The sequence below is a fragment of the Melozone crissalis genome, unplaced genomic scaffold (assembly GCF_028551555.1).
Source record: "Melozone crissalis strain CALT ecotype California unplaced genomic scaffold, PUWL_Pcris_2 ptg000057l_1, whole genome shotgun sequence".
Lineage (NCBI taxonomy): Eukaryota > Metazoa > Chordata > Aves > Passeriformes > Passerellidae > Melozone > Melozone crissalis.
This window is the reverse complement of record NW_026535835.1, coordinates 5,103,827-5,116,842: the sequence shown is the minus strand read 5'-3', so window position 1 is coordinate 5,116,842 and position 13,016 is coordinate 5,103,827. Positions and strand designations below refer to the sequence as shown.

Here is a 13,016-nt window from a genome sequence, read left to right as displayed (position 1 = left end):
AGGAAACCTGAAATCCTTGTTTCTTATAGGTGTTTTAACAAAGGGTGGTTCCTAATTAACCAGGTGTTATTAAGAACCAATCATGTTCTGGGTGAACAATGTTGGTTATAAATATCAGGAGATTGTAATAAAGCTTTTTGTGCCTTCTCAAACTCCCCAGCACAATTCCTGGGAAAGTTTATCTGGCTTTCTCTGTCTGGCCAGGCTGTCACAACCACACTGGGACCCCTAAGCTGAATCCATGCCTTTGAGAGAACCTCCAGCTACTCTGTGTCCTGCTCTAAGTGCAAGGCTCTGGGTTTTTTCTTGCTACAGCACAGAAAGAGTCTCAAAGCAGGCAGAGAGCGCCCTCAGAGCCAGCCCAGCCACATGGATGGGATGTGGCTGCTGGATGCAGGAAGCCTTGGGCAGGACCATCCCAGTGGTGCTGCCCTTCAGTCATGCCCAAGGCCACACCAACAGTTGAAACCACTCATCCCCATGCAAATGCACTTTCCTGCACCCCTCCCCTGGTTAAAATCGATGCTGAGCTGCCCAGGCAAAAAATTTAAATTTTCACATTTACATTTTCACATTCTGCCCCTTTGCTGAAGCTGCTTTGGCGTGCTGACAAAATGGCTCCATGTGTTGCTTTTACCTGGAAAGGGTTTTGCTCTTAAAGCAGGGATCAGCTCACCAGAATGACCTCCCTGGGCTCCAAACCACCCTGCACTTTGTGTGCTGGCATGGGTTGGTTTTTCTTCATAATGAAAATGAAACCACCTAAGATATCACAGAGCCCTCAGGACAAAGTCTGACTATGCAGCACCCTGTTAAATTTGGTTTTATTAGACCCATCCTTCATGGCAGTGGAAAGGTAACACTATTTCAGGCCTATTTGCATCTGGATAACAATTCCATGGATTCCTAGAGCATCATCGAGGAAAAGATCTCAAATGCAGTAGAAATCCTTATTTATTAATCCTCATAGACACCCATGAACAGCAGGCAGGGCAGTGAGTGCCTGGGCACAACATTTTACACAACTTGTGTCAGAAAGCCTGACCAGGGATAGCTGAAGTTGGATTTAGGACCCAGAGCTCCAGGGTGCTCAGAAACAAGGAAATTGTGCCTAAAAGTCTGGTCTGTCTCCTGAATTTGGGCATGGAGCACTATTGCCAAAAACCAGCCTGCTGAAGGCTGTGGGGATACAACCCCAAAGGAGGATTCAGAGCTCACAGAGTGTGAGCAATGCTTGGGAAAGGAGCATCCTTCCCCTGTCCCTCCTGATTTCAGACACAGCTCCAGCAGGCATGCTGCACCTACTGCACCTACAAAACCCTGTACTTGGGTGTTCAATGAAAAAAAATGCCTAAAATTAAAGGTCTTCCTGAAAATCTGGCTTTTTAGGGCTTTTCTTTTTTTTGTTTCTTCATTACTTTGTGTTTGAACCCAGCTGGCACCAGCAGCCAACTGTGGTGCAGTAGATGGGGCTGGAGAAAAGGCAGGATTTTGGGGAAGTTCTCTGCTGCTGGGCCAGCTGGTTCCTATCTGTGCACTCCTCTCTGGGTCTCCACAGCTCTGCCACTGCCCTCCTGCTCCTTAGCAAAGCCATCATTCCTTTCTGCTCAGTCCTAGGTGGGACAACACAGCCATTTCACAAACATTCCTCACTCCAGACCCCACAGGCTATTCCAGAACTTTCCCTTTCACTCAGAGGCCAATGCCTGGGAACTGTCTGCCAACAAATCCATTAACAGGGAATGAAGACCCAGAGGGAGCATATTTAAAAGTGGTAGAAAGAGATCTTGTTCTTTAGTCCTTTTAGAAAAGGTGCTTTCCACTGCATTCCCCTCTGAAAACCTTGGAGATCCAGCAGGTTAACACAAACTTACTAAAAATCTCATTTAGAAATGATACATATAAAACTTTGCACTGCACTGACACATCCTGCTATTTACTGAGGCCAGTGCTGAATTCTGCTTGATTAAATGCAGAATCCCACTCCCATCCAAGGACAAAAGCAATCCATATGGAGCTACTGCAGAGCCTGCTTAGTATTGCTCTCACATTGGCCCTGTGGCAAAGGAATGATTTAACACCCTCCCAAGGAAGCTGCTGCAGGAGCTCAGAGAACCTGAAACTGCTGCACCCCCATGCAGAGCCCAGAACAAAGGGCTGCCCGTCCACAGGGCTGTGCTGGGGAAGGGCTGGAGGGGACAGGGGGGACAAGGGGAACACCCCATTCTGCAGGGGCAGGGCAGGATCCCAGCTGTGCTGTTGTCACCTCTCTCCACTGTTTTGCTGCTCTCTTGCAGCACCCTTTAAGCCTCTGCCACCTGGATAAGTTGCTGAAGGCCAAAGTTTTGCAGCCTCAGCACCCCCCAGCCCTTTGGAAGGGCTCAGCTTCCCCCTGTGCTCCATCCCAGCTGGGCCCCTGCTTCTGGCAGAAACTGTGCTGTGGATGTTGCCGTTTGAGCACACTCTGGAATTGCCACTCTGCTGGCACTGACACAGAGGCCAGACTGTGTGGGGTGTGCAGGGCCAGCAGCACTGGGGAAGTCCTGAAAATGGGAGCAAAAGAGCCCATTTCACCAGGAGCCCAGTGACAGTTTGCATGTTCCTGAACAACTCCTGACATTCCACACACCCCTGAGCCAGCCATGGGACCGGGACACTAAACCAGAGCTCATGAATCCATGACACCACCAGGACGCAACAGGGAACAGGGACAGGTACCAAACACCCTGCACAGGCTGTGCCAGGCCTGCTCTAACCCTGAGCAGCCTCAGAACTGCATCAAACATCAGAAATCAAACTGCCTGATCTGAAGAGGCTCCAGCAGATCTCTCTGATCTCCTCCACCAGCTAATTACTCTCACTCTTGTACGGTCCTTATCGATCGGTATCAGCAACACTTGCTGCTCATGAAAGGCTTTTTTGTTTGGTTGTTATCAGCTAAGGAGAGCTTGTCTGCATGTGATAGAACACAAGCCAGCCTCTCTTCTCCTGGTGGTGTCATTTATATCACCAAGAACCTTGCAGCTGTAGCTCTCACCTCAACCTGCTCTGTTTGAGGAGCTCCAGACTTGTACAGCCCCAAGGCAGGGGCAGAGAAGAGGCAGGTCCCCATTTCCCACATGGGAGCAAGCAGCTTGCTGGCAATCACAGAGAGCCTGCAGCAGCCCCACCACAGACCCATATCCCAGCTCTGCTGGCCCACACCAGCCTGAGGAACTCACCTCAAACCAGACCAAACCATCCACACCACTGATGCCTTGGTGCATCCACCCTGCACTGGATACTGTACAGAAGACACTACCCTGTGTTGGCTCATTTGCCTAAATTTCCTTAAAGATAGTGGAAATTATAGATTGACAACCAAGTTTCTTATCTCAGAAAAGCCAGCTTTGAGAAGCCAGAGCTTTGTTCAGGCTGCAGGCTCAGCATTCAGGGCCCTGGGTCACTGCAGAGAGCTGCTGCTGGAATGGGAATTTCCCAATGGCTTTAGCTGCATGCCATTACCCTCCCTTCAACCCCACAGCTCAGAGACAAGCCTTCCTCTGCAGAGGGGAGACCAAAACTGACCCTCCTGAGACACAGTCACAGGAGGAAAACAGCAGCTTTTACAGGAAATAAGGTTTTTCCTTCTCCAGCCAGGCTGACAGAAACTGTTTTAGCTTCTCGTGACTGGAATACTGAGCTGGCAGCTCCAGAGCAGCAGGGACAGTCACTGTGCTTCATCTGCACTGTGCAAGTCAGCAGGGCTTTCCCCTGGGCCACACTGTGTGTGCTCTGCACTGTGTGCTCCTGGCCAGAGTCACTGCCAGCTCCTGCCTGCACAGCCCTTCTGTCTGCTTATTCTTATTCCTTGCTCAGGAAGGAATGAAACTTCTTAATGAATTCTTACTAAATGAAGATTCTCACATCCCAGCCCTAAAATCAAACTGGGATACCCACCTGGCATATCCCTCATGCCTGCTGATGAAGCATGGTGACCATTTCCTATCAACAAATCCACTAACAGGGAGTGAAAACCCAGAGGGATCAGAGATAGAAGTGGCAAAGAGGTCTTGTTCCTTAGTCCTTTGAGAAAAGGTGCTTTTCACTGCATTCCCCTCTGGAAACCTTGGAGATCCAGCAGGTTAACACAATCTTGCTTTTTAAAAGCTCCTTTAGAAATGATACATATAAAACATTTCTACTGAGTATCTCTATGAAAGCAAAGTTTGCCTACTGGAAGGGAGACTGAAGTTTAAAGCACTATTAGAGGGGAGGTACAATTGGAAAGGCGGCAATTGCACATATCCCTAATTGACAGAGATGCTTAAGCACATGCTTTAGTTAATGACACAATCCAAACTTTCCCATCCAAATAATCCAAACTTTCCCATCCAAAGTGGTGTTGTCACCTGTCTCCACTGTTTTGCTGCTCTCTTGCTGCACCCATTAAGCCTCTGCCACCTGGATAAGTTGCTGAAGGCCAAAGTTTTGCAGCCTCAGCACCCCCCAGCCCTTTGGAAGGGCTCAGCTTCCCCCTGTGCTCCATCCCAGCTGGGCCCCTGCTCCTGGCGGAAGCTGTGGTTTGGATGTTGCCATTTCAGCACACTCTGGAATTGCCACTCTGCTGGCACTGACACAGAGGCCAGGCTGTGTGGGGTGTGCAGGGCCAGCAGCACTGGGGAAGTCCTGAAAATGGGAGCAAAACCACTTTGCTGTGAAGAGCCCATTTCACCCATTTCAGTTTGATGTTCCTGAACAACTCCTGACACTCCACACACCCCTGAGCAGGCCTGGGACAGGGACACTAAACCAGAATCAGTGATATCACCATGCCTAAACTCCAGATGCATTCCCAAATAGCCCTGCAGGGCCAGAGGAAGAGAGACTCAGCCATGGGCAGCTCTCCCTGGCTCCCAGACCCTGAACAATCTGGGACTGTGCTGGTGTCTAAGTGCACTCCTGGTACTAAGCCCAGCCTAAAGCAGGTGACAGCTCAGTGCCACTGCCTGGCTCAGGGAGCTCCTGGCTCTCTCCAGGGCTGTGTCCCAGCCTCCCACCATGCCTAGACCAGGCTTCCCACCCAGTTCTCATCACCTGGGCCACTGCCTCTCTCCAAACCTCCCCCCACAGCCATCCCTCCTGCAGGAGGCCTCCACCCCAGGCACACTCCATATTTTGGAAAAAACAGTGAGTGCAGTCCCCAGAGACGCACAGTGCCCACAGAGCAGTAGTTGAATCATCAGTTTTCAATCACCAGTGATTTAAAAGGTCAGCTCACATCTCACACCACCTTGGCTCCCCTTCCTGCTCACCATCAGCACCTCTCAGGCTCCAACAGGAATGCAGGTTCCAACTTCTAACCTGATGAAATCCAACCAACAATGATGCATTTGCTGCTGTGGTGACTGGGAGCTTCAAGCAGCTGCAAGGTTATTGAGCCTCCCAAATTGCACAACAATTATGGATGCTTACATTAAAATTACCGTGCAATCTCTGGATTGCCTGGCAACACTTTTCCTTCAGCATGCACAAACAGTGCACTTTTCCTCTTAATTATATAATAATTGCCATGCATTTAGCCAGCAGTTCAGAGAGAATACAATTTTTAACTTTCATTTGCTAATAAAATAAGTGGTTACTCAATGGTCCAAAACAAAGCATCCTATTGTTCTGTTGCTGGGAGTGCTTGGGCATCCTATAATTTATTGTTGAATTTAATTCTCTCTGCTTAAGACTACCCACACTTTGCTGGGGTTTTTTTCCTGTGTACTAAACTCAAAGTTTCCTCTGAGCAGGAACTGTTCCTGCAGCAGCACCCAGCACAGCAGAGCTTGTCTCTCCCAGCTGAGGCACACAGGCTCTGCTGCAATCTGAATGCTAATGGAAACATAAAAAGCTGCATCTTCATCCTTCAAGCTCTACTCAAAGACAGTCTTGAGATTCTCATTCATATATTAACTTCTACCAACTTTCTGGGGTGACCTGACTAATTTTGGCAGCACCTGGAAGCTTCTGGACTGTCAGACTTGCAAACACTGATTTTATTCCCTGCTGGTTTTAGACAAAAAGTGAGGTGGTGCTGCATTTCAATGAGGAGAGAGACTGAGACCATCAAACCACGTTCCTCTGCCTCAGCAAGGCCCATCATGCTCAGAGACCTTGCTCTCTTTCAGTGGTTGAGAATGGGTAATTCCTTCTGCTTTAAACTGGCTACCTGATTATTTTCTTTGCTATCCATTAGATATTGTGTTTTTAGAGAGAGAAAAGATTAATTTCCTGTCCAGCACTTCCCTGACACTTAGGATTTTATAAGCCTCTGCCATAGCACCCTTTCCCAAGATAATTTTCCAGTCTTAAGAGCTTTGGTCATAGTTCTGTACCTAAGATATTCCAGACCATTCTCATCATCCTTCTTGGGCCTCAGTTCTAGGGAGTTCTGTTTCTAAGACAGGCTGAGCCAAGCTGCACATAATATTCAGGATACTCCTTGTCTGTACCTAAGAGCTCTTAGGGATCCAAACAACTGCACAATAACATTTTCTACTTTCTTCTTTCCTTCATTCCAAATAATTCCCCAAATCTTGTTAGCCTTGCTGAATGTCACTAAGTAACGGGCTGGCATTTTCAAGAGGACTATCCAGAACAAAGCCTGAGTGAGAAGAGATAATTTAGAGCCCATCACATTGTATGTATTTTCAGCGCGTCTCTCCCTCATGCATTACCCTGCAATCAGAAACATGAATTTTTATCTGCCATTTTATCACTTGCTACCATGGCATTTTCCTGCCACTCTTCCCAGTCAGTTCTAACACCTATCCTGAATATCTCAGTGCCATCACCAATTTCTTATTGTTCTCTACCCTTTTTCTGGTCATTTAGGAACACACTGAACAACCCGGCCCACATTATGGGTTCCTGTTTAACTGTACTGGTGACTTTTCTCAGTTGTGAAAGCTGTATTCCAACTTTCTTGATTGTCTGTTATTAATCCACAAGAGCCCATCCAACCTAAGAGATTTAGGAGCTGCTTTATGAGCTGCTATTAATGGATCTAATCAAAAGCTGTTTGGCAATTGAAACACAAGGTAACAACCTCTGTGCCTCATCCAACAGCCCCCAGGGCCAAGATGCCCCTGCCCAGCTGCAGGGGTGTTGGACAATACCCTTTTCTGACCCAGAGATGGGTAACTGAGAGGTGTTTTAAAAACTTTTTATTCTATTTTCAGTCTCATGAGAAGGGTGGGACAATACAGATGTTATAATTCACACTATCACAATTAGAAGCCAACTATTTCTTAATTCCAATACACTGTAAGTGTTTCTTGGTCTATGAGCTTTAGCCACACCATGCTGTGAATGCCTTAAAGCCAATCATCTTAAATTAACTCTTGTGGATCCAACTACAATGCATCATTCATAGTTCTAGTTCTCCAAAGTATCTAGTTGTGGCATTCACATTCTCTGAAAAAATTCCTTCGCCCAGGATTTTTCTCCTGGGAAGCTGAGAAGCCTCAGAGAAAAGGAAAACATTTCTTCTCTCATTTGCTTCTCCTGTGTTGTGCTCATGTGGAATGTGTTTGGGGATTGTTTACCCACAGGTGATTGTTCCATTGCATTCTGCTGTGAGTTGTTTTCACTCTTTGGCCAGTTAGGGCCAAGCTGTGTTGGGACTCTGGAAAGAGTCAGGAGCTTTCATTATTATCTTTTTAGCATTCACTAAGTATCCTTTCTGTATCCTTTAGTATAGTATAGTATTCTTTAATATAATATAGTGTAATACAGTAACAAATTAGCCTTCTGAGAACATAAAGTCAGATGCACCATTCTCTCCCCTCATCAGCAGACCTGCATTTACAATATCCAGTCTTTTTCTAAGGCCTTCCTTTGAAACTTGTTCCTAGCTCCATTTCTCTCTCAACAATATCTGTCCTATTCCATGGCATTTCTAAGCCAGCGTTTCTTATCTCAAGTTTTGCATACAGATGCACACTGTGTGAGCCTCCTGGCAGGCTTGGAGAATTCTCTATAAATTCATTTCCCCCCAGGGCCGAGGCAGAGGCTGTGCAGGGCTGGGTACTCACAGTACTCGATGCCCAGGACGATGTCTCGGAAGTAGAGCCGAGCCTGCTCCTCGCTGAAGGGCTGCTCACTGGGCACCTCCATCACGGGCCTGTTGGGGACAGGGACAGCCTCTCAGTGCTCTGCACGAGGCCAGCAGCACCCAAACACTGCAGCAGCTTGTTCTCCATCACCAGTGCCAGCACTGAGGCTCCCACAAGGAGAAGAGATGGGTTATCCCTGCAGGGTGATTGCTAATTCCACAGAGGAGCTGCAGCACCACTGGCATCTGGAGCACAAGAGCTGTTCCCAGCCTGCCTGGCCTTCCCAACAGTGGGAGAGTTATTTGGGAGACAGGGAAGAAGCCAGCTGACACAAATTGCTCACCCAGACAAACAGGATTGCAAGTACCAGGAAGCAGGATTAGAATCACAATTTGTTGGCACGGACATTATTGGCTTAATATTGTTTGTGATACCTAAAATGAATTGACTGGGGGGAAACAGAGGAAGCAAACACCCATCAAAAAAACCTGGCAAACAAAACAGGTGGTGATGCTTTGGTTACTGAGCTTGGGTGGCTTTGCATAGCCCTGAGCCAGCACGAGCCACACCCTCATCATCATGAGGATTAACTGCTGCTGTCTGTACCAAATAAGACAAAATATTCACTGACAGTCCCAATGGCACAGGAACAAAGCTGGACCTGGCCTTTGGCTTCCTGCTGAAGCTGCCCATGGCTGTGAGCACCAGCACTGCCATGAGATCCCAGTCAGCAGTGGGACAGTGGGGACAGTGCCTGTGGCTGTGCTCTGCATGTCCTGCCTGCTGGGCTCAGGCCTGACACAACGTCATTGTGCAGCTGCTGTGAGGCAGAATCTACACAGGAACCACTGGCTCAAAGGTTAAATGGGAATATTTTTCTGTGCATTGCGCTGAACTGCTTTAAAAGCCTATTGAGCTGCTCAGGGTTCAGCCACCACCAAAGCTCAGCCATTCAGCCCTGAACAGCCAAGGTTACCTGGTCAGCTTCTCCTCTCCTTTCCTCTGAATGCTGCCACTGCTGAGGGAAGCACAGGGCTCTACAAGCCCCTCTCCTGCCTGTGCCTGCTGAAAGCTCAGGGCAAAGAGGCTCTAAGAGCCAGTCACACTCTGCTGGTCCCCCATGGATGAATGGCTGGAGCTAAGAACTATTGCTTTGTTTTTTTACAATTTTTTTGAAGTTTTTTGATGTTTACATTTTTATAATGGAGTTTTTCCACATACTTTTAATGTAAATAATGATTGTTTTGTATTTCTTTTTAAAAGAAGAAAATAGATTTTAAAAACATTTAAAAATACATTTAAAAAATATATTCTATTAAAATATATTTCATTAAAACATATGAACAATTTATTAAAAATATACTATATACATTAAAACATTTTATATTTTATTTATATATTATATAAAATATAATTTTATATATATTTATATATTCCCTATATTTTTATATATTTATTATATATTTTTAAATGCATTAAAATATATTTTATATATATTTAAATATATTTATGCATTATGTATATTATATAAATTATATATAATATAATATTTTATATTTTTAAATATATTAAATATATAAAAATATATTAAAATATATAATAGATTTTAAATATAGATTTTAAAAAATATTTTAAAAAAATCTTTTCAAAAGAAGAAAAATAGATTGTTAGTTTGACTAGTGTGGCTGGAGAAGTAGCAATTTCATTCTCCAATCCACAGTCACTTTTGAAAGTCTATAAATATTAGAGTTCAAAAATAAACTAGCTTTTTTGTACTTTGGACATCTCAGCTTCTGCATGTCGTGAATTTTGTGTCCTATTGCAACAAAGGACCTGCACTGGGGGCTGACCCTGCCTGTGCTCACAGCTTGGCTTTGCATGTGCACACACATCCACTGAGTGCTCCTGGGACCCCATCCTGGCAGCCAAGCCCTGCCAGAGAACAGCCACTGCCAAAACTCTGTGGCTGCTCCCCTCAGCACCCAGCAGCAAATCCTCCCTGCAGCGTTTCCCTCCTCTCCCTGGCTGCCCACTGGATTGATGACCTTCACCTCCCATTTTGTTCTCCTGCCACTGCCTCCCCTCCCTCTTTTATGCACATTTTTCTGTTGCTGGAACCAGGGAGAAATGTGGGAGCAGGGCTGGCAGAGCCACTAATGGAGTGTAATGGCCTCCTGCCAGAGGCAGCCAGGCTGCACTTGGGGGAGGCACAGGTTCCCCAGCCTCAGCTGTTTCCAGCAGCTCCCTCAGCCTGATCCCCAGGGAGACTGGGGAGCCTCTTGCCACCAACCCACTGGAGCTGGCAACTGTTCATGGGGCAGAGAGGAAAAACCCCTCTGGGAATCTCCTCCATCCTGGGCACAGAAATCCTGACCTCAGTGGGGCTGCAGAGCTGCAGAGTCAGTGCAGGTGTAGCAAAGAGCAGAGAGGAACCTCTTACCACCTTATCCCCTCTTTTACTATGGAAAATAAATGTGCCAACAGCACAGCCTCCCGTGAGAGGTTAGTGCTGAGGTGCCAAGTAAATCTTGGTGTAACCACACACCCCTTGTGTCAGAGGGAACCCAGCAGAATGTTCCAAACCTTGTATTCAAACCTTTTCTTCCAGGCAGCTGATGAGGAATTGTCATAGAATTTGTTTTCCACATCAGAGTCTGGCAGCAGGACATGTCCTCCCAGCCCATTTCTGTTCACCACCACCACCATCATTCCTGGCTGTAGCATCCTGGAATTTTTGAGTTTTGCCTGCCCTGCAGACAGGGTTTGCCCCACGGGACATATCAAACCTCCATTTCACATGAGAACCTGATGAAGAACACCAAAATTTTCAACAGAAGGGGTCCCAGGAGGGCTACTTACCCTTTCCTCATGAGGTCAAACACTGCAAGAAAAGGAAATAAACCATGAATGAATGAGAAGAGCAGCCTGGGCTTATTTGTTATTCATCACCTACAAACACACATCCATTCCCATACCTGCAAAATCAATTTATCTCCACTCATTTCTCTTCCCTCACCCATGACAAGGACACCAGAGGATGCAAAATGAAAATATTCATCTCTTCAGCACAGACAAATATCCCCCCTCCTGCCTGCTATGCACAGGGACACAGTGGGTGCTAATTTATCACCCACAGAGCTGCTGTTCTGGGTGCCAGCCCTGCTTGATTTGAGCCCTGCTGTACCTCCAAGGGAGGGTGTTTGGTGTGATATTCCCACTAAACTGCTGATAGCAAAGGAGATGCTGTAGGAACATGCTACTCCATTTCTGCTGTGTCAATCAGCAGCACAGCCACAGCTTTGTCACGGCCAAGCACTCCCTGGCAGGAGCCACTGAGGAGGATTTGCTTCTGTGAGTTGGGGTTTGCAGAGCACATGAGTTTGTGTGTCTGATTAGGAGGTTGGGGAAAAGTGTTTTTCTGATCCTGCTCTGCAAACAGGAGAAGGATCTGCTTTTACCTAGAGTAGGAGAGCTCTTTCCTCATGAATTACATGGGGTTTGCTTGCACCTCCCAAAAAATCTGAGCAGATCCCTTCCCCAAAGCACTGGGTACAAACACAATAGGGCAGCCTGAATTGGCTCACCTTGCCCTCCAGAAACTGCAGCTTGTGGAAGCATTTCATTATTCAACCTCTCTGTGGAAGCATTTCATTATTCAGCCTCTCTGCACCTCTGCAGGTTGCTCAGTGCCTGCTGGCACCCCATTCCAAGTGCTCACATCAGTGCCTGATCCCAGCAGCCACAGGCAAGGAACAAAAACCTCCTCATCTACATCTGCTCTGCACTCGGGGCATTTTTGGTTGAGTTTTGGGGTTTTTTTCCTCTCTGCAGCTTTCTACCTCAGCTCTCTTCTTTCCTCCATCCCCAGGAGTTCAGGCCTTCAAACAAACAGCCTCAATCACCCTCCCCACTACCACTGTCATCACTTTGAGATGCTGCCAGATGCCACTGGGGCTTCAGCCCACAGGGAAAAGTGGCCTTTCAAAGGCAAATTGCTTCATTTGCTAGGCAGAGTCCTCCTCCAGGCAGCTTCAGAAGTGTCCCATAATTATTTCATGAGGAGTAGTCTTTGAACCTGCTTCATCAGGAAACAGTTTGGGGGAAGCAGAGATGTAAAAGGGTCAGCCATCCCCTCCTCCAGCCCATCTCAGGGGGCACCTCAGGCCCTCCCAGGCCTGTCCCTCAGTGTTTCACCCAAATGGGGGTTAGGGATGGCTGGCACTGTCAGAGTTTGGAGGAGAGGAAGACAAAATGGGTGGAATTGCCTCACCCTCTGCAGAAACACCCAGTCAGGCATGGGTTCCCCACCAGAGGTGGGAGTGCTGCTCCCTCAGGAGGCCCTGAGGCTCTGCAGGGGTCACAGGGAACACTCCCAGACAAGACTGGAGTGACTCTGGAGTCACTACCACCATCCTACAGAAGTTTCACAGCAGGAGGACAAGGAAACCATCCTGCACCCTTCCCTCCTGCCTTTGGGGCTGGAACCAGCTGGGACAGAGCAGCTGCCAGGTGTTTTCAGTGCCCCCATGGCACAGAGGTGTGCACAGCTGTGCTGACACAAGGTTGCCTTACCCCACTGCACAGGGCCTTTCCATCCCAGCTGCATTTACAGGCATTTAAACTTGGCCGAAAACAAAAAATCTGCAGAGGTTGGCACAAATTTCCTGCAATATTGACCCCCAGTCCTGGCACGTGGCACTGGCAGCACCAGGCCCAAGCCCAGAGGGTTCTGTTAGCTTATGAGAATCACATACCCATGTACAAGTTGTCCTCTGCAGGATCATCAAGGACCTGAGAGATCACAGAGAAAAAAGGGGAAAGAGAAAAAAAAAAGTGAAAAAAGTGGAAAAAAAGCAGAAAAAAAAAAAGGTTTTTAAGCAAGTAACACTCCCAGTACATTGTGCTGAGCTGCATAACACTGAGAACAATTTA

General features: G+C 47.1%; 1 protein-coding gene across 6 annotated transcripts in view; it reads right to left on the bottom strand.

The window, feature by feature from the left end:
- The window catches only part of CAMKK1 (calcium/calmodulin dependent protein kinase kinase 1), a 93,598-nt gene that overhangs the window by 19,006 nt on the left and 61,576 nt on the right, over positions 1–13,016 (bottom strand). For all 6 annotated transcript variants that reach the window (XM_054287065.1, XM_054287066.1, XM_054287068.1 and 3 more), the window contains exons 7-9: positions 12,839–12,875; positions 10,944–10,965; positions 8,064–8,152 (exon numbers count right to left, since the gene is read on the bottom strand). In XM_054287065.1, the coding sequence (XP_054143040.1) occupies positions 8,064–8,152; positions 10,944–10,965; positions 12,839–12,875 (148 nt within the window). The remainder of the gene's footprint in view (positions 1–8,063; positions 8,153–10,943; positions 10,966–12,838; positions 12,876–13,016) is intronic.